Raw genomic sequence first — 22,491 nt, 5'->3', positions numbered from 1 at the left:
GTAATAATTATAAAATAATACATTTTGATGGCTCCTTCTTGGGTTATACTTGCAGTACATCAGACGTCTGTGATAATACAGTTGAAGGTGAAGAAAAGAAAGAATGTCCCCTTGAAACTGTTACTTCAGGATCTCACCGTGATGAGGAAAAATGTTCAACAGAACAGAATGCAGATAACAGTGTATCAGAGAAGAAAAAGCCCAAACCCAAAAAGACCAAAAAGAAGACCAAAGCGGGTTTGTTATCCAAGTTAAATGAAAATTATGTGCCTTTGTGGGGTGGCTTGACTCTAGAAACTTTGTTCTGAAAACTGAGGGATATAATTTAAAATAAGTCAAGATACACTGCTTGGTGTATTTTAGTTCATGTGGAGTCAGGTGTTCATTTTTTAATAACTGTGGGTCTGTATGATGAGTCTATAGTTCCTGACTTAATTTAAATGTTGAAAGTAAGATTAATTCTATGTAAACCTCACTGTGAGAAGACTTATAATACTGATTTTTCTTCCCTGTTTTAGTTTCAGTTGATAATGAAGAGATGAACGGTGATGGTGTCCATGAAATAACAAGCCGAGACAGCCCAATTTACCCCAAATGTTTGCTTGATGATGATCTTGTCATGGGAGTTTACATTCACCGAACTGATCGGCTTAAATCAGATTTCATGATTTCTCACCCAATGGTAAAAATTCATGTGGTTGATGAACATACCGGTCAGTATGTCAAGAAAGATGATAGGTAATTTTTTAAAAATTATACCACCTTTAAGTTGAAACTCTGCAGTAGAAATCCTCTTTGCTGCCCTTTATGGTTGAACATTAATAGGCATAGAGCTGTGGGTTGGTGTTAGAGAACAGGCTTATAGTTGTAGGTGTTCCTCATCTTGATCAGTAGGCTTTACAGAAGAAATGGGAGAAACGCGTCTATCTTGAGTGGACAGTCTATCAACGTTACTAATTAGGTCATACATTTGCATTGTAAATATTGTAAGTGTTCTAATATTGAGCCTCCCACTTTTCCTTTGAAATTAATGTGTTATGTAGAGCTGAGGAGCTGCAAATGTGTCTTGAGTACATTTTTCCTGATGGTTATTTCTAGAGAGAATACATGTTTGAAAGTCTAGGTTTAGAAAACAGTAATAAGTCATTATACTGGATTTACTAATTCAAAATAAGTATTTGCTTGAAAGGATATTGGGAGGAAAGCATTAAAATTATTACAGAAATGAACACATCCACTTAATTAGTTGTGTTAATATACACAAAGAAGATAGGACAGTGCAAAAGAGTTCTTTTTTACAGTTTTATTTGCATTTATTATGAATTTTATCATGAACTCATTTAAACTTCTAAAGTAGTTGCTATATTTTAGCTCTGTACATTAAAGATTATTCATACTTTTTATTTGCTATGTTTATAATAAATTATGTAACCCAAAGAAATAAAATGTAATGCAAGTTCATAGTAAGACACCATTACTTTTGATTTTTTAATAAAAATTATAATTTTTAGATGTTAAAGAACATTATTTTTTTCTTTTGTGCCATTATAGCTAATATTTCTGCTTCTTTTATGGGGGATGTATTTTTTTGTATTCCCCTAAAAAATGTGCTGATTTGTAGTAATGGAAACTTTGTCTTTGAACAGTGAACGTCCTGTTTCATCTTATTATGAAAAAGACAATGTGGACTATATTCTTCCTATCATGACTCAACCATATGACTTTAAAAAGTTAAAATCAAGACTTCCAGAGTGGGAAGAACAAATTATATTTAATGAAAATTTTCCCTATTTGCTTCGAGATTTTGATGATTGTCCAAAAGTCATCCTGTTCTTTGAGGTATGAATTAAAGAAAGAAAATTAAATTTCAGTAAATATTTAATCATACAAATGTAAGTTATTGATTTTAATAGTTTTACAATGTGCTAATGTAAGAATTTAATACCTGGAATTTATTGTTGCAGTCTGCTGTGTGTGTGCCAGTGAGAAGTCTGTTTAGAAATAGAAATAGAAATGGCATATTTGCCGGGCGGTGGTGGCGCACGCCTTTAATCCCAGCACTCGGGAGGCAGAGCCAGGCGGATCTCTGTGAGTTCGAGGCCAGCCTGGTCTCCAAAGCGAGTTCCAGGAAAGGTGCAAAGCTACACAGAGAAACCCTGTCTCAAAAAACCAAAAAAAGAAAAAAAAAAAAAAAAAAAAAAAGAAATGGCATATTTGCTAACCTCTTCCCAGTGCTAGGAGTTAAGTCATTTGGTCTGTTCTAGAATGTCGTTTAATCTTTACATCAGCCCAATGATTATGAACTAAAGTCACAAATGTATCCATTTGACTGTAATTCTCCATTGTGAATCCATCTCACAACAACAGCAAAGTCATTAACTATATCAGCTAATATAACTAATTATAAGCATATAACCTGGAAAAGAGGACAAGCATATACAGATCAGTTAGCAAGTACAATGTAACGCTTAATAGAAATGCAAAGAACTTCTTAGATAAGAAGTGGAAGGGTAGAGCAATCAGAAAGCTCTGTGGAATAGGCAGACTTTGAGCTGACTTATTCTAACTTGGTTCTTAACTGAGAAGGATATCAGGAAAGTACAGCGACTTTCCTACGGTTTTTCCAGCTGTCTGTATAGGTAATTTGTTTTTCACAATCACACAAAAGTATCACATTACTTTTTTCTAGCTTGTGTTCTCTTCCCATAAAGAAAGGGAAGTAGAGAGAGCTTCTCCTTCAATATAACCAAGCTGGAGAATTTTAAGATGGGAACAGCAAGAAGCTTGGAGTGACCCGAGCTAATGATTCATTTTACAGAGTTGTTTTTGATGCCTCTGTGACTCTGTTATGTGCAATTTATATAAAGCTATGCATTTTAAAAGGATACAATGTATCTCAAGAAACTTCCATAAAATCTTACCATTTGCTATTTATTGCTGTGTTTTTTATAATTACTTTAAGAGACTAAAAATATACAGATCAGTTAGGTAGCCAAAATGACATTCATGTTTATATATTGACATAAAAATAGATATCCATTTCATTCTGTGCGAAAATTGTTTACAAAATAGCATGTATTGCATTTGTAGTTCCATGCATACATGTACTTAAGAATGCACAAAAAAAGTTACATTTGCATAAAACAAATGTTGGGGGTAAGAGGATGGGTCAGTGTGTAAAATGCTGCTGTACAAGTACGAATACCTCAGTTCAGCTCCCAAGATCCACTCAAAAGTGAAGCACGGTGGTATGTATCTCTAGTCACAGCAATGGAGGGCAGAGAGACAGGGGGATCCACAAACAGTCTTCTAGAAAGATCTGTTATCCCAACTGAGCTTTTTTTAAAAAAAAAAAAATCAGATTTATTAAGTTCAAAGTGATATCCTCAAACAAGTAAGTACCTGGAGTACTGCCTATGGCAGACTGCCTACGTGTCCTTGATCTTTAATATCCAGGCAGAATGGAGATAGGGAAGAAACCTTGAGAGGCGTAATAATAGCATATCCAAAGGGAAATTCCTAACTTCAGGAACCTAGCTAAATAAGGATTCAGAAATAGGATCCTAAATTTTTAAAATAAGCATTAAATTAAAAAAGAAGACACCCACATCTTCTGATACCTAGGAAATGATCAAAGCTTGAGAATTTTATGCTATGTTTATTTGTGTCTAGAATATATTTGAGGTAATTTTAAAAAGACACAACCATGTATATTTATGAGTTAAAAATGTGACATTTCAGTATTTTATACAATATGTAGGAATCAAAACTGGGTTAACTGGTACAGTTATTGTATCTGAGGTAGTTAATGCTTTGAAATAAATCCTAATAAAAGGATTTATTAATATCACAAATGAACCCTCAGTAGTTGGGTAAGTTAACTTGAAAGTAAGTAAATGAGAAATATTTTTTATTCCTTATAAGGTAGACATTTTAAATATCTATATGATATTGTGTCAATAGAGAATATTAAACTTAGACAATCTAGTATTCTGTGAAATAATTTTAAAAATATATTTACAGATTCTTGACTTTTTAAGCATGGATGAAATTAAAAATAACACCGAAGTTAAAAACCAAGAATGTGGCTTTCGGAAAATTGCCTGGGCATTTCTTAAGGTATGTCTTCATATGTTTTTAAATACATTTAAAATAATGTCTTCCAAATTTGATTGGTTGTTTTTCACTAAGTCATTTTGGTCTCAAAGAGTTGTTAACTCAAGTCTTAGTAAGGCTTATTAAGAGTCTGAAATAGGGTTGGAGAGATGGTTCAGTGGTTAAAAGTACTGGCTGCTTTTTCTGAGGCTCTGGGTTCAATTCCCAACAACCCCATGACAGCTCACAACTGTTCTGTTCCAGAGGATCCAACACTCTCACACAGACATGCATGCAGGTGAAACACCAATGTACATAAAATAAAACTTTAAAAAAAAGTGGAGCATGGTGGCACACACCTTTAATCCCAGCACTTGGGAGGCAGAGGCAGGCAGATCTCTGTGAGTTTGAGGCCAGCCTGGGCTACCAAGTGAGTCCCAGGAAAGGCGCAAAGCTACACAGAGAAACCCTGTCTCGAAAAACCAAAAAGACTCTGAAGTACTTACTGATTGCCCAGTGTGTACCATTTATATTTCTTGACCCTGAGGATATTGTACTCAAAGACGCATACATTCCTGCCATCTTGTGTTCAGTTTATGTATATGAGCCATAAACTACAATTAGAACACAATAGATGTCACAACATTTTATTTTTTTCTTTTACATATCATATGAATTTTAATTCATCCATATTGAACCATTGTTAGAAGAAATGAATTCTTGAGTCTATTCCTGACCCCATAAAGGGTAATGGAGTCTTTGTGTTTCCTGTTTGTAAGACTGTGTGTCTTTTCCTTCATTGTACTGTGTGCTTCACAAAGTTACCAGTATTTTCTGTTGGATTAATTCTTTGAGATAATTTTAGTTTTTATTTTGTATATGCTGCATATGTTATTATATATAAATATATATATATATGTTTGTATTAATTTTATTACATAATTCCCTTGGATTTTCTCAAGCTCACTACCTCCCAGCACATGCAGGCATACAAAAGGGATAAATATCTACTGAATGATTTACTGAAAAGAGTGGAAAGTGATTGAGATAAAGTTAAACGTTGAGAAAATGGCATGAAACAAGTAAGAATGTAAATGCCTCACTATTTGTGCTGTTGAATTCAGGAACATTCAACTTTTGTAATGGTCCATTAAACTGTATGTTAATTTTCAGTTATACTTTTGGTCTCGAGTACTTTCAGTTCTTCTAGAATGTTTTTGTGACTGTTTTGAGCCATATAAAAATGAAGCCTTTGTATTAGAGCTCTACATTATACAATTGATAATCATAATGACATGCTCATTATGGAGTTCTTAGCATGAGCTGTTTACTTGGCTAAGCAACATGCTAGTATAAACTATACTGTCTAGAGAATAGTAAAGGAACTTTTAAAAGTGTGATTTGGGAGCTGAGGAACTCCTTAAAGTCACTGACTGCTTTGGGAGATAATCAAAGGCCTCTGCAGAGTGTGGAGAACTAATACTAAAGCCTGGACGTTTTTACTCAGCTTGAAACTGTTCACTCCCCCTCGGCACATCATCAGTCCCTACACTTGGATACTCATGGCCTCTCCAGCCTTTCCCAAAGCTGTAGGGAAATACACTGTGCTTGGCCCTGTGTGCTTCCTTGTTGATGCATCTTGAAGATGCCACAGTCCAGATTGTGTCTCTGCCACTAAAACTTCTCCAACCCAACGCTGATGTTTTCTGCCTGCCAGCTGATAGATAACACTCTTCATCTGTCATTTTGTCAAACGTATATGCACTTAATGCATTATTCCCGTGAAATCCCTGCTTCCTCTGCTTTCTTGGCAACTTCCTTGGGTGCTTGTTTATCCTGTTCCTTCAGTTTTGGTCCCCGCCTCTTTACTGTAATCCAATCCACAGATTCTTCTGTAATTCACTCTTCTCAAACCCACTTTTGTTCTTCGTATTTGTGAATGCAATTACTCACTGGACATTTCAGCTTAGAGTATCCTGCCAGATCTCTTACCTCTCCTCCTGTCGCTTAGTTTTCTTCAGATTGTCTGCCCAGGCTCATGGGTTTATAACCATAAGTAACACGTAGCAGGTTTGTCTCATATTAATTGAGATGAAATATGATTAAAAATTCATTTCCATGGTCTCACCAGTCACACTGAAGGACTTCACAGTCTCATGTGACAGCACAAGTGTAGGGCGTCCCCAGCATCATAGGTCCTTGGGGCAGTTCTACACTGAGTCTTCCTTGGCTCTTTTTCCTTTTGTTGAAGTTGCATTAGCCAGTAGCAGTTACTAAGTGCCCCACACTCAGTGCCTGGACTTCTAGTTCTACTCACCTGCAGACTCCGACAACTGCCACCGAAACACCAACTTTCTACTCCAAGTCACAAATTCATAACAAACACCATGCTAACAAGGACATTTCCTAGTTAGTCATTGTGTAGGAAAAAAAAAAAGCTTAATTTCAACTGCTGAGATTTTAAGGTTTTTCCTAAGGCTTTCCATTTATCTGCTTATCTTGTTTTGTTTAATTGGCTTTCTAAATAGCCCTTTCAAAGAAGGTGGACTAAAATACTGGAAAATAAAGTGGATGGTTTGAATTAACTTATCTTAAAATGATTTTGTGTATACCATTTTATTCACTGAAAGTATTAATGTAGTTCTGTAGTTCTAGACACTAGGGAGGCTGAGGCAGGGGGTTCACAAGCTCAAAACCTGCTTGAGTTCCAGATTTCAAGACCAGCCTGGCTAGTTTATTTTCAAAATGGAAAGGGAAAGGATGGGTAGGGCATATCTTAGTAGTAGAGCGCTTGCAGGGCACACGCAAGGCCTCAGTAGGCTTCATCTTCAACAGTGCTAGAGAAAAAATCCTGACAGGAAGCAGAAAGCACTTGTGTTGAGTAATGTGATCATAGTCGTTTCAGTCCCATGTTTGCTGATGACTTTTTCTGTAAAGTGACATCCGCTTCAGTGATGTAAATGCTTTAGTACAACTGTAGTACATCTGCCTAGTTGTACAACTGAAAAGAACGCTATTGGGAAATGTCTTCAAAGTCATTTTTCACAGTGATCTCAAAGTGCCTCCTGCTAGCTTGGTCTCTTTCTTTATAAATCTAAAGAATTCCAGTCTACTTTAGTCGTTTAAAACCGAGCTTCTGACTCTGACTTTGTGATTGCTTTACTGGATGTGTGTGTTCTCAGGAAAGATAACATTTACACAAATTCTTATTTTAAGCTCCTGGGAGCCAATGGAAACGCAAACATCAATTCAAAACTTCGTCTTCAGCTCTACTACCCACCTACTAAGCCTCGATCCCAGTCAAATGTTGTTGAGATTTTTGAATGGTGGTCCAAGTGTCCAAGAAATCGTTATCCATCAACATTGTACGTAACCGTACGGGGACTGAAAGTTCCAGACTGTGTAAGTTAATAGTATATATAAATGTATCTCTTCTATTATTAAAACTAAGGTTGACCTAAGGTATTTTCCATATTTAAAATCTAAGCTCTCAGAATTATTTTAACAGATTTTTATAACAGAAAGATGCCTGCAGAGACTATGCGTTAAGTCTATAACAATTGAATGAAGCTTAGATGAACTTTCAGTTTTAAGAAGTAGACTTCACTGTTAAAACTGTTTTGGCATAATTTTGTGTTTTGTAGTTAAAAATAAATGGATGAAAAGTGGGTACTGGGAAACATTTTCTTCTAAAGGGTAATAAATAAACTGTTTTAGGCTTTGCAGCCAGGCGTCACAACTACTCAACCTTGTAGTGTGATAGTAGCTGTAGCGACACGTAGACAATAAAGAACACCTTAATGTGTTCCAGGACATCTTTATTTACATTAACTAGTAGTGAGCCAAAGCAGACATGGCCTCTACTTGCTGATCTTCATTTACATATTTTACACTAGAGACATTCAAATAACCAGCAAATAACATTTCTACTGCTATTGTCTACAGATGAACATTTTTAATGTTCTCATTCTAAATGATCCTAAGATTGAAAAGCTTATGCTGTTGTCTTTTTTTTATATTAATTTTTCAGGTGAGTTGTATGTTCTGTAGCTGATTTTATATGCTCTGAGCACAGAATTGACTTGCATTGGTCTAAATAAAATCCATCAGAGGGTAGATATTTTTTTCAATTTCAGATTTTTTTTTTATGATATCAGTTTCGTGATTGTTTTTAAGCCAGCAATATCATGTTATATCAGAGGCATGGCATTAGGTGGGTGTTTATGAAGAAGCAGACACAAGGGGACAGGGCTATAAAAAGATTTTTTTATGCATCTGGATGCGGTACAAGCCTGTAATCCCAGCACATAGGGAGTGGAATATGGAATGCAAAGCCCACTTCAAATACATAGCATGTTTGAGGTAGCCTGAGCTACATGAGACCCTGTCTGAAAGACTAAAACAAATACTGTAATAAGAATAATGAAGTAAAGCCATTTTTACTATTGGACTCTACTAATTTTTATACAAACTTTCAAAGCTTTGTGATTATAGGAGAATAGTTCAGATAGCTTTTATTTCACTTAGAGTAATATACAAATGAAAAAATTTTTCCTGGCTTGTGTTTCAAAAAGGGTTCCATACCATTTGTCTCAGTATTTTAATTTTATGAAGTTTTGTTTGTTTTTATTCAAGACAAGGTTTCACTGTGTAGCCCTGGCTGTCCTAGAACTCACTTTGTAGACCAGGGTGACCTCAAACTCACAGAGATCCACCTGCCTCTGCCTCCCAAATGCTGGGATTAAAGGTGTGTGCCACCACACTGGGCTCTGTCTCAGTACTTTAAAAGCAATATATGTTAAGAATAAGAAACAACTTGTTGACAGTCTTCATGACCTCCACAGGATCCTCCATGGAGGCAGGAGTGAACCGATTCCTACAGCTTGACCTCTACAAGGGCACCATAGCTTGTGTGTGTGTTTGTGCACGTTTAACATGTGAATGTGATGTCCATTTTCTCATTTTTCCACACATGTTTAGATAAAGCCATCTTACCGCTCTATGATGGCTCTTCAGGAGGAAAAAGGTACACCAGTGTATTGTGAGCAGCACCGTGAGACAAGTTCAGTAGACACAGAACCTGGACTAGAGGATTCAAAGGAAGTGGTAAAGTGGAAACGTCTGCCTGGTCAGGTGAGCCGCTTAAAGATGCTTGCATTTGTTCATTTTCCCACTGCTGTGACAAAAGAGTTGAGAAAAGTCACTGAAGGAAGGAAAGGTGTACTTGGCTCAAACTTCCTTCAGCTTGGCTTGACCGTCTGGATGATGTTTACTAGCTATATGTAGTTAAGATTTACTGTCAGCCGATAATAACTATTCATGGGGCTATTGTGACGATAGATCTATCTAAGGACATTTGTAGTGAGGTACAGTGTTCGTGATAGACAGGAAGGACCCAGTGTGTACTGACTTTATCCTCTTGAGTAACTCGGAACTAGGCCTTCTCATCTTTACACTCAAAGGAATTGCTTTACAGCTTGGTGTATTGGAATTGGCTGGCAGCACTGCTTTTTATGCCTGGCGTCACTATTAGTGAACATAATGATCACTTGAACACAAGCCCCGCAATATCATGATAGTCAGTCTGACAGCTAGTCAACCGCTAAGTCCTAATGGCCAGTAAAATATATAACTCTGATATAATGAGCAAAGAGATAATTCATATTCAGGGTAGGGTGGGGGATGGCAGAATTCCAACACACTGTTTTGAATGGGACACATTTAAACTTATAAATCACTTGTTTCTGGAGTTCCCCACATAATATTTTCAGAGCACAGTGACCACAAATAACTGAAGGTTCAGAAAGCAGGACCACAGGTAAGTCAGAGACAGTGACAGTGGAGGGGCATTCTAGGAGAGGCAGACCAAGAATGGCCATCCATAAATCCAGAATTTAAACCAGGACATCTGTGGCATTTGTAGTTTTCAGATGTTTCTGACTTTAGGAAAAGTGACTGCTGTCATGGAATAAGAAGGTGAAAAACATTCTTTCTGTGTCTACTTAAAAGCAATAATTTAGCAATGATAGTGCTGGTGCATTAGATACTTATTTTTTCTTTGTGTTTTAGATTAATTAAATGCTAATTAGACATAAATTAATTTTATGGAAAACCAATTCTGTACTCAAAAATTTATATTTTCATAGTTTTTCATCATTTTATGTACACGTGTTTCTTTTCCTATGTGTTTTAGTAAAAGAATTTTAGGGGGAAATTATGGTAATGGAAATTATTAGGTCATTTTATTTTAATATTTCCTAATTTATATAGTTTTAATATATTCTTTTTAGGCTTGTCGTATCCCAAACAAGCACCTCTTCTCACTAAATGCTGGAGAACGAGGGTGTTTCTGTCTTGATTTCTCCCACAATGGAAGGATATTGGCAACAGCCTGTGCCAGCAGAGATGGATATCCAATCATACGTGAGAATAATGCTACCTATTGTATTGTGTGTGGTCGATACTGGCTTTTTAGATTAACTGAAAATCTTAATTTAAGAAATCCCTAATAAATTAGTCAGATTTCTTCAAATAAAGGGACAGTTATTGTATCAGAATGAGACTGATTAAATGAAAGATGTTATTTTTTAACACACGGGTGGATTTTTGTAAACATTACCTATTTTAAATATACACATTTAGTACAAGAAGGAATAATAAATCTCATGGGAAACTTTCAGTCCATTGTGATTTTGGTTGATAATTGTAATGATCTGAATCATAAAAATGCAGCTATTTGTCATGTGCTGGAATTGGAATAGGTCACCCTGCAGTACCTCAAAGAAAGATCCCGTTGTGATAAGAAGTCAGCAGAAAGGCCATGACGGTTTTTCTTAGCTTTGGGAGATTTTAAAAGCAGGACTATGCTATTCTGGATTAGTAATTTGTTTTATCTCAGTAATGACGTTAACTCTCCTTGATTAGAAGAAGCCAGCTCTTCATGGGCATCTGTCCTGATTATTAGGCCACATTGGACTTAACCTAGCTTCACACAGTTCGTGGTATTCATGAGATACATGTTCCAACATATTAATAGTAATTATTCTCTTTTGCATAATGAAAGGATTACTTGTGATTTGTATGCTTTAGATTTTTCTGTTAAATGTTATTCTGTGCTTAAATAATTATAGATTTATCTATATTTAAATCTCAAAAATAAGAATCATGTCTCTGGCTTTGCACTGTTTGATTATAGTATGTCTGACTGAGAATTCACCCAGCTTACTTAATGCAGATTAATGTCTTTCATAAAGTTTGGAAGTATTCATTCATTATTCCTCCCTTTCTCTTTCTTCTCCGAGGACTGCACCGTCCCTGTCTTTGTAGACTTAGTGTTAGCCATTGGATCTCCGACACTCACTCACTCTTCTTCATCCTCTTTCTGTCCTTAAACTGGACAGGCTCAGGTGACCTGTCATCCAGTTAGTGACTCCTCTGTCAGTTCAGGTCTGTTGTTGGCCGTTCTCCTCATTCTATCTCTCAGTGACCAAGCTTTCCAGCTCTCACGCTTATGTTGCTCTCCTCCTTGGCATTTCTGTTTGTTCACCGATGCTTTCTTTTTTGGTGAGGAGTCATTCTTACCTTTAATCCTTTAGGTTTTCTTTAAGTCTTTAACCATACTTAATAGTGATCGGTTTAAAGATCTTGCTAAGAAAGATCAGGTCTGGGCTTCCTCAGTTTTGTGCGGACAGTGTCTGCTAACTGTGTTTTCTTCCTGTGTGTAGCTATACTTTCCTGTGTGTTTGCCTTTTGCTATGTCATAACTTTATGTTGAAAACTGGGTATGTGAGTAATGTAGTGCAGTAGAGCTCTGTTTCCGTTAATCTCCCATCAGCCACTTAAGATTTGTTATTGCCTCTGGTTGTGCAGTGAGTGAGTCTCCTAGACGAATTCTGCAAAGAGTTTATTCTCTGCTGTGTCATCAACCCTTTGCAGACTGTACCCAGTTAGCTAGTTGGCGCTGATACTTGGCATGGGTCTGAGCTGCTCTTTACCAGGGAGCACTATTCTGGGATATTCTTCCAGTGCTTCAGCACACAATTGAAAAGTCCCTGAGCCTTCCTTCCTGTTTGTGCTGAGCTGCTTCAGGTCACCCACACACGATAAAGCTTTCCAGGTTTTTCTGAGTTGTGCACGTAGCCTTTACATCCATGTGTGGGGAACCCTGATTCTCAGCAATATTGTGAAGCTGTCCATGGTTCTCCATAGCCATCCCATTCCAGCTTCTGCTTGTTTTGAGATTTTTGTGTTCTTTAGTGAGCTGCTGCTTATGCCCAGCTGGTAGCCCTCTTAAACAACCGTGGCATTAATGGAGCCACAAATTGTTTCAGCGTGCACACTAGAGTCAGATGTTCATAGGAAGCCTGTACAGAGCCATGGTAAATAAGCCTTGGATCCTATTTTGGATATGACAGGTCATCAAATAGGAAGGAGACTTTGGAATTGGAGTTTTTAGGGCGCTTCATACCTCTTCTACATCACTGAGTGGCTTCTAGGCTTCTGGTGTTCATTGTTTTTAAGGTTGCTTTAGTGTAAAGGAAAGAGGAACTAGGTAGTTGTGACAACACAAAGCTCAATGTTCTTACTGAGGTTCAATCGTTTTCTCAGATAAGTGCTCCTCCAGCGCTCCCAAGCCTTGCAGGGTTAATTCTGAGTTCTGTAACACCTTTTGAGAACTCTTGCCAGTTTTCTTCCTTTTACAGATTTCCCAAAGTCCTGATCTTGCTCCATTTCTGAACTGGTTAGTAGTCCCAAGGGTGGTTGATTTCACCACTAGGTGGTAGTAGAGGCTTGGACACTGTTCTGTTTAAGTGCTCAGTTTCAGTTTCCTTGAGTATCGGCCCTAATAATAAATGCCTTGCTTTGTCTGTTCAACTCATTCGCTGTTAATTCCATTATTTTTCTCTATCATTTTACTATTAGAATTACTTTCTGACAATGCAATAGTTTACATTTCTCATTACATCCAAAAATTTTTGGAATTTCATTGATTTTTGAGAAAAGTAATACCTTATTCATGAAACCCTAAGTTGTAAAGTATTTAAAGTGAATTACAATGTAAATGTTATTTACTTTTTACTAATACATTGATTATCAAAAGTTCTTTGGGGATTCTAGCAATATGAGTAATTGATAGCATATTAAAAAATATTGTCAAAATTTCACTTATATAAAATTTCTTGTAAACTCTTGGGATTAAAGCAATTGTCAAAATTTAGCATATATAAAATTTTATATAAACTCTTGAGATCATATGAAAACAGTTCTTGAGTATATTTTGAAATTGTGTTAATATTACAAATATTTTTTACTTTAATTTTACAGATAGCGCTTAACTTTTTCTAAATTATCTTAAATTGTGTATTTATATTTTTGTTGAATTAAAGATCTCCTAGACATTTAACCTCTAAATATTTTTATTAGTCTATGAAATTCCTTCTGGACGTTTCATGAGAGAACTGTGTGGCCATCTCAATATCATTTACGATCTGGACTGGTCGAAAGATGATCGCTTCCTGGTCACTTCATCATCTGATGGCACGGCCAGGTTAGTAAACATTGCAGAAGCACTTACTGTGTGTGTTGTTTGCCATCCAGGAGAGCTAAGAGAATATCGAGATATGGCTGTGCCTCTGACCACCATAGCTGAGCATCATGCATACTGACCGATTAAACAGCAGGAAAACTTGACAGCAGTTTCTCTTGACTGTCTTTTATTTGTGTAATGTATATCATGTCTGGCCCTTGCTGTTTTTAAATGATTATATGTAAGCTGCTAATTAATATCTTACAAGAAGTGTTTGAGATTTGTCCTATCCTGTAACTGAGGATTCTGTCTTCATTGTAGGGTAGGAGTAGGGGCTTGGATCCATTGGTGTTCAGTAGGTAGGCATAAACCAAGTAAATGACTCAGTTAAGCGCCTTACAGCTTCATAGGTTGTTAAATATTTGCATTTTCATGAAGTCAGCCTTAAGTTATCCCCTTTCAATTTAATATGTATCACAATACACTATTCTATCTATTGTCTGGTTCTTTAAATTCTTTTCGCAGCCTTACTTGTAGCCCAGGCTGACCTCAAATGTGCAGTCTTTCTTTGTGCGCCTCCTACGTGCAGGGATTACAGGCATGGCTATCATGCTTGATGCAATAAAATATTTTAAAAGCTAATTTTTAAACTTTATTTACATCTTATAGCTGCTTGTTTAACCTTGTATATTCATGATCTAAAAATACAAGGTTTCCAAGATTCTTTATCTGTGTGATTTAGATTACTAGGTAGACACACGCTCTCCACAGCCTGGGGGGGGGAACTGTTACTGCAATCATTCTGAGACCCATGCTAACTTTATTCTCATTTACTTTCTCTGCCTCCTGTTCTTGCTTAATAAGCCATGTGATTTCCAGTGCCCAGGCTCCTTCTCCTGCTGACCTTGATAACCTTCCCTTTCTATGGAAAATGACTGTTGATCAGTATGTCACCACTGTTTAGTTTATATTTAAGGAGGAAGAGTGGTAACTAATGACAATTTACTTCCCTCCATTAATCTGGGGACTTATACTCCCTTAACTATACTAAAGGTGTTGGCTTCCTCTTTTAGCACGGCCATTCTCTCTGAAGGCAGGTAATAATAGCAGAGAGAAGGTCTACGTTTGCTGAGACGTGACAAAGGGTTTGAGTTGTAAGTCGCCTGAGCTCTCATCCCTGCTGAGTCATTGTTCAGGCTTTCGGTTCCTTTTTCTCATCCCCCGGCAGCAGGTCCAGACATCAGATGAATCAGTTTCCCCATCTTCCATCTTTCACTTGCCGACTTCAGTTTATGATGACATTTCACTGGATATGTGGATTGTCTCCATAATGTCTGGAAATGGACCCATCTCTCTCAATGAAGCAGTACGGGCATGGACTCCTTAATCAATTAAGATCCAACCCAGAGTGCTGGTGCAGTAGTTCATCAGGTAGACAACTAGGCTGAAAACCCAAGATATGTGGGACTCACATAGTGGAAGGACACAGCCAACACATGCAGATTGTCCCCTTACCTCCACAAGTGTGCAGTGGCACGTGCATACCCCCTCCACACACACACACACATGCACACACAATGTAATTTTAAAACTTTTAAACCAACTAAGATTTCACCATGGGTATCCTTATATAAGAGATCCTTCATTATGTTTTCCTCTAAGCAGCTTTAAAATTGACATGAGTTTGAACTCTATAGATCACAAAGAGTTTTGTGAAAGCAGAGTGGAGAGAAAAGCCTTCTAGCCAGGACTAAACTGGCAAAGGGCCTTTGAAAGAGGTGGCAGAGTGTCAGTAATGAAGACGTGCCAGCTGAAGGAAGTTAGCGGGTCAGCAATGCTCACCCGGGCAGATGTGGATTTGCTGCCTCTGACTCCTGAAATCATGTTCAGTGTTCTCATTGGTTCTTCCCAGGTGACTCTTTTGACCTGCTCACTCCTTGCCATTTGGCTTTAGCTTATTTTCTCCTATACTTGCTTCCAGAATAATCTGTTTTTCTCATGTCAGCAGCTTCTAATACAAACAGAAAGACAAAACCACGTGTGATAGCTCTGCACTAGGCCCGTGTCCCCAGTTACGTACCATTTCACACACGTGTGATAGCTCTGCACTAGGCCCGTGTCCCCAGTTACGTACCATTTCACACACATGTGATAGCTCTGCACTAGGCCCGTGTCCCCAGTTACGTACCATTTCACACACGTGTGATGGCTCTGCACTAGGCCCGTGTCCCCAGTTACGTACCATTTCACACACATGTGATAGCTCTGCACTAGGCCCGTGTCCCCAGTCACGTACCATTTTACACATACTGTTTTAAGTGTATTTTTTAGTATGTACTTTTTCTTTCCTGTCTAAAGATATTTTTTGCATTTTAATCTACTCTTTAATAATTTATATCTCCTTGTTCTTTATGAATCATTAATACATTTACATAATACATCTTACAAACCATTAATACATTTCTTTTGATGTTAGAGTCTACCCTGACATAAAAAATGAACTAACAAGTTCAATTTTTTTCACAAAAAAAAGCTTCATTAAAATATATATAAATGAGTTATTTTGAATGTCTTCATTTCATTCTGTTAGGTATAGAAGGTCAAATAATAACACTAAGCTTTATTAGCAATCAGCTGAGGATTTTACCTTTTAGCTATCATAATATTCCTTTCAAATTAGCAGTTTTGTTATTTTTGTGTCCATTCTATCTCATGTAACATATGTTCATTGAAATTTGCTTTTTTCAAAAAACTGTTTTGGCAATGACATGTGTGCTTTATTTTCACTTGAGAACATTCTTTCATCCCTTCACTGTTAGTTTATTCTTTTAGTACTTAACATATATTTTAATCAGCTGCTGAGAAAACTCAAAATGTCGCTGTAGAATAGCTGACTGCATTTTTTCTTTTATTTGTAATTTTGTACATATGTCTTAGGCAGCAATTTAAAAATCAAGTGTAAATCCTAATACAAATATATTCTTTTTATTCCAATAACTTAATCCATCATATAAAATACCCAGTGACTCATACTCATAGAGCTACTATACATTACTAGATTTCACCTGTTTTACACACGCACACACACATTTGGAAAAGAAGTGGGGTGGTAAGCATAAAGGTAGTGCTTACTGGATGAGAGCTTGTTCTCTGTCAAAGTGCCATAACTGTTTCAATCAAATAGAGTAGGGCATGGACCAGTTGGTAAATTGCTTACATACAAGCACAAGGACCTGAGTTCACATCCCCAGGACCCGTACACCAAAGCCAGGCACAGCAGCACACATCTGTGATAACAGAAGACAGAAAGATCCCTGGAGTTTTCTGGACAGCCTGCCTAGCCAATCAGTGAGCATCTGTCTCAAAAAGTAGAGTTGAGAAGTGATTGAAGAAGACATCACTGTCAAGCTGTGGACCTACATGTCACATGGGCGCACACACATATACATTGAAAAATAAATCACTAATTATGATGTTTAAGATCTATATGTATATTATTTAGACTTTGAAATACAAATTTAAAAGTTATTGGGCTCACTAATTCTCTTGGCCTCTACTAGGAATCATTTTCAGAAGCAGTACATACATACAACCTAATGGAAAAATCATTAAAAGTTTCTATCTTTTAAAAGTATTTATTCATGTATTTATGTATGCATTTATTTAATTATTATGTGTTTGAGTGCTTTACCTGAGTGTGTATGTGCACCACATGCAGGCCAGGTGCCTGCAGAGGTCAGAAGAGTGTCTTAGATCCCTGGGAACTGGAATTACAGATGGTTATGAGCCACCATGTGGGCTCTGAGAACCTAACTTGGGACTTGGGTCTTCTGCAAGAGCAACCAGTTTTCTTTTTTTTTTTTTTTTTTTTTTTTTTTGAGACAGAGTTTCTCTGTGTAGCTTTGCACCTTTCCTAGATCTCACTCTGTAGCCCAGGCTGGCCTCGAACTCACAGAGATCTACCTGCCTCTGCCTCTCGAGTGCTGTGATTAAAGGCGTGCGCCACCACCGCCCGACTGCAACCAGTACCCTTAACCTCTGAGCTATCTCTTCAGTCCTCTTTCCTGCTTTATGCATATTATGTTAAACAATATTTTACCAGCTATTCAGTGTATATTTACACAATGTCAAAACTAGTTCTAAAAGCAGATTATGTCCAAGTCCAAATACGTTTTTAATTTTCTAATATAGGTTATAGTTTTAGATAAAATATATTTCATGAGAAATGGCTTTGTAAAAAAAAGTGAGATAATCCAATATGTGATCATTATCATATTATAAATGTTAATTTACATTAGTTTACCATTGTTTGGCATTTGCTTACCTAAGTTTTATTGGCTATATTCTTCTAAAGACAGTTAAAGAAAGTTTTGAATTTGGTAAACAGTCTGTTGCTGTTTATCCTTCTCCAGGGTTTGGAAGAATGAAATAAACAGTACAAGTACATTCCGAGTCTTACCTCATCCTTCTTTCGTCTACACGGCCAAGTTCCATCCAGCGACACGAGAGCTGGTGGCCACAGGATGCTACGATTCTATGATAAGGATCTGGAAAATTGATATGAGAGAAAATGCTCCCGTATTAGTCCGCCAGCTTGATGTTCACAAGAGTTTTGTCAACTCTATCTGTTTTGATGATGAAGGTTTGTCGCAGAATATGCTCTAAGTCACGGATAGTTACTAGAAGAGATTATTTTCTTTCACTAATAATTGATGTTTGAGAGAGACTTGTGTTAACATTTGTGAGTATTTACAGTTATGTTTAGTTTTAAGTAACAGGATAGGCATTGAAGGTATTCTATTTATAACTTTAAACTTACTAAGTTCCTAATATTTATATTCAGTTATCTTTTTTTCTAAAACCCTTCATGTACCACATTTTGTAAATGTATTTATTTGTGTTGGTGATTATTATTCTTAGTAATTGCCTTTTAGAACCTTTTAAGTTATGTGGTACAAAATAAAAGAGGTAGGGGAAATCCCAAAAGAGTGTTATAAATATACATGCTAAATATATCAACAGGATTTTTTTAAACACATAAAGAATGGAATTTACGAATAATTGAAGGTTCTCAGCATTTGAATAGTATAAATGACATTTTAAAATTACAACATATAGGTTTTTATTGAATTTATTGGAAAGAATAAAGAAATACATCATCTCTTCAATTGTCATTTTTATATTATTTCAGAGATTATAGTTATCTAAAACAATATTCAGAGAAAAATAATAATACCGCAGTATACTCAGTTCAGCTTTAGAGATTCTAATAAATTAAGGACAATTTTTATTTTTGCTTACATTCTAATACATAGCAGTATTCACCAGTTCAAGCTATTTTTAAAGTATTAAATTCACAGTGCTAAACAGCCATATTTGTTAGCAATGATGGTAATACATTCCTGCATGACCATGATGTTAAACCTGTTTTCTGAGTCCCATTCAATCTTTAAGGACTGATGTTAACACTTTTTTATGATTTTATTAATTCTCTGATCATTTTAAATTTAATGGTCACTAGGATTATGTTAACAGTATATATTAGAACAGGTATTTTTCTAGGTCTATAAAAGATTACATAGGCTAATAGTGATAAATATGAATACACGTTGGGCAATTCAAATAATTTAGAATATGAGTACATGAGTGCTATACATGTAGATTACATTGCTTGTTTCTTTTTGTATTTAGATTCAGATAAATGACAAAGAGAAATGCTATCAAAATGCTTTTGAAAAGTAAAGAATTTTCTTTAGATAATTGGGATTGTAGTGCATTTTACTTTTTAACTTTTAAACTGAAAAGCCTTTCATTGGCAATTCAGTGCTTTGACTGTTGGTCTGGGTTATGGCTTCCCCCAACTTCATACCGTTTTCTAACTTCTGCGATATTCTTAAGTGAGTAATTTGCTGTTGTTAATAGGTCATCACATGTATTCAGGAGACTGCATCGGGGTGATTGTTGTTTGGGACACTTATGTGAAAGTGAATGATTTACAACACTCAGTGCGCCACTGGACAATCAATAAGGTACAGACCCACATTTCATACCTTGAGATTTCATGAAGGAAATTGAGGCAAATCAGCCATGTATTGACTTACATGGTAGTAACAGTATTAAAAACCTTAAAACAGGTGTCTTAAACCCAGACAGCTGTTTTCCTTGAAAATCCACATGTTGGCATTATTTGAAACAGTCACAACTAAAAAGGTAGGAAATGAGCCGCTATGTCTTTTCAGTGGTCCACATGGCTACCTGGAGATTGACTTCAGACTCAGCTGTGCTCTGCCAGCAGTACGGGGAGTGCTGATGTACACTCACTCATCTGCCCCCTAAAGATGGAGTGGCCGTGTGCAACTAGCCTCTATAGACTCCAAAACAAGGGCATTTTAGTTTGACCATGGATATGGTACAGAAAAACTTGGAGGAAGGAAATCACTAGCTGGCTCCAATCTGCCCGTGGTTTCTCAGATTTGTACCCAACACTGTTCCACATTTATTTGGATTTTGCCCTTTTGCATCTCTTCTAGTTGCTCAGCTCTCCTTCAGCTTCTCCATCTTGTGTTTGTTATAGTTTACTCACTAAAGTTCCCATCTGTGGTGTTGGTATTTGGCTGTTTTCTGTAATTTTAAGAAACGTTGGTAGATGCTAGCGTTGGACAGCAGCAGGGGTTCAGGCACTCATCTTGGGGCAGCTGTGGTGTGCCTGTCTGCCACTGCTGGTGTTAGTCCCTCGGAAAGCCTCTAGGTGAGAATTCCAAAGCTCAAGTGAGAAGAAGGCTGATTCAGAATTCTGCCCCGGGTTAAGGGACTTTCCTTAGACTCTTCGGACTTTAACCAAGGTTATCTGGGGAGTCAGCTCTGCTCAGCCTGGTACCAGCACTGCTGACACCTAAGTTATTTTGCATCTGCAGCTCTTTTTTCTTCCTGTGGCAATACCAAGAAAGATCTTTGGCAATCACTTTTTTAATTTTTGTTCTGTACATTGAAGGTTGTAGTACGGTTATGAGAGTACACATAGTTAGTAAAATTGTTACTATAGTGAATCAAATTAACATAACCATCATGTTCCATTGCCCTTTCAGTGGTTTTGTGACAAGAGAAGCTACAATCCGTACGTTTTGCATGATTCAGTACAATATCATCGCAGGTAGACTTCATAGTGCATACTAAATAACCAGAGTTGTTCACCATCCAGTGTGTCCTCACCTAAAGCTTCCTGCTTCTCCATAACTCAGTTTCTTATGTATTTGACTTTTTTTTAGATTTGTCATATAATTGAGACTTCAGTATTTGCAGTATTTTTCACATGGTGTCTGACTTACTTATCATGTCGTCCAGGCTCATCCTTGTTGTGGCAAATGAAAATTTTCTTGTTTTGTGAGGATGAATAATACTGGAGCGGAGAGAAAATAGATGGGGGATGGATGGACGGATGGATTTCCTTAATGCTTAATGATGCTGAACATCTGTTCATGTATTTTCAGCCATTTTTGTGTCCTTTGTGGAGATATGTCTGTTTAATTTTCTTGCCCATTTTTCATCCAAGTTATTAGTTTTCCTGGTACTGAGTTTATGTGTTAAAGGATTAATCTCTTCCCAGGTAGATGATCAACAAATTATTTTCCAAGTGTGTATGCTGTAGTCCATTGTGCTGTTGCTTAGTCTGCAGTACACCTGCCTTTTGGTTTCACGGAGTCCCATTTACTTACACTTTTGTGGCCTACGTTTTGTATTGACCTCCCCCAACTCCTCCCCCACCAAATATGGCCAAGGCCAATGCCCAGAAGCTTTCCCCTCTGTTGCTAACAGCTTTATAGTTTCTTGTCTTCCCTATACATATTTTATTCACTGTATGTTGATTTTATTGTGTGTAAGGGTAGTTCTTGTGCAAGGCTCAGGCAGATTGGTTCTTCAGTCTGGGTATCCCACATGGCACTGTGAGTTGGGTATCTTCACTAGCTGCTGCAAGTAACTGGAAGGAAGGGAAGAAAGAAGATGGTGGAGTCAAAGCCTTTCCCAAAATGATTCCAATCTAAGTCATGTGATGCAAACATTTTGTTTCCAGCATGCCTTCTTAAGGCAGGTGGAAGTTGATGAGCAAAGAGTGAATCTCCCGCAAACTTCCAAGTCAGTTTTGAAGTTATAAAATAGTGACATGTTTCTTACATAACATGAACAAGAAAGACAACATGAGAAGATATATGTGAAGTACTTTTGTTAGGACTGACTATATTTTGAGAAAGTGGACAATATGCAAAACATGTAATTAAATATGGCACTATATAACACAAATAATACAGTTTGTCATTTTTATTTTTAAATATAAATTGAAGTTGCTAAAAATCCTTGTTGCTAATAACTTTAAAATATTCAGTGTAGTAGAAGTGAATTTTGGTTCATTTTTTCTTTTGTTTTGTTGAGAAATGCTCTTACGCTGTAGCCCATGGCAACTGGTTGTAGGCCTCTAACTCATGGCGGTCCTCCTGCTTCAGTCTCCCAAGTGCTGGTATTATATGGGTAAGGTACTATTATCAGCTGGAAATGACATTTTAAAATTAATTCTGTCCTTTATAAATAGACACTTGAGTAGCAATAGTTTGACCTTTTCTTTATTCTTTCTGGCACCATTTTAGGAAATTAAGGAAACTGAATTTAGGGGAGTTCCAATAAGTCATTTGGAGGTTCATCCCAATGGAAAACGTCTGCTAATCCACACCAAAGACAGTACACTGAGGATCATGGATCTGCGGATGTAAGTGTTTTAGTATTAACAGGATAAGTACTGCAGTTGGTTCCTTTATGGAAAGAAACCATGTTCATGGAGGGGGAATCCAAGAACTACAGTAAATGTTTTCCGACAATAGACC

At 36.9% G+C, this 22,491-nt stretch overlaps 1 protein-coding gene across 4 annotated transcripts in view; it reads left to right on the top strand.

Annotated features, from left to right (window-relative positions):
* Ahi1 (Abelson helper integration site 1) overlaps positions 1 to 22,491 on the top strand; it is a 150,308-nt gene that overhangs the window by 28,892 nt on the left and 98,925 nt on the right. For all 4 annotated transcript variants that reach the window (XM_059272672.1, XM_059272670.1, XM_059272671.1 and 1 more), the window contains 11 exons: positions 56 to 237; positions 519 to 738; positions 1,647 to 1,839; positions 4,024 to 4,119; positions 7,312 to 7,497; positions 9,076 to 9,228; positions 10,386 to 10,518; positions 13,519 to 13,642; positions 18,034 to 18,263; positions 19,544 to 19,650; positions 22,258 to 22,376. In XM_059272672.1, coding sequence (XP_059128655.1) covers positions 56 to 237; positions 519 to 738; positions 1,647 to 1,839; positions 4,024 to 4,119; positions 7,312 to 7,497; positions 9,076 to 9,228; positions 10,386 to 10,518; positions 13,519 to 13,642; positions 18,034 to 18,263; positions 19,544 to 19,650; positions 22,258 to 22,376 — 1,743 coding nt within the window. The remainder of the gene's footprint in view (positions 1 to 55; positions 238 to 518; positions 739 to 1,646; positions 1,840 to 4,023; positions 4,120 to 7,311; positions 7,498 to 9,075; positions 9,229 to 10,385; positions 10,519 to 13,518; positions 13,643 to 18,033; positions 18,264 to 19,543; positions 19,651 to 22,257; positions 22,377 to 22,491) is intronic.

This window comes from Peromyscus eremicus, chromosome 8b (genome assembly GCF_949786415.1).
Source record: "Peromyscus eremicus chromosome 8b, PerEre_H2_v1, whole genome shotgun sequence".
In the NCBI taxonomy this organism is placed as follows: domain Eukaryota; kingdom Metazoa; phylum Chordata; class Mammalia; order Rodentia; family Cricetidae; genus Peromyscus; species Peromyscus eremicus.
The sequence above is the reverse complement of the archived record's forward strand: the minus strand, read 5'-3'. Positions and strand labels throughout refer to the sequence as shown.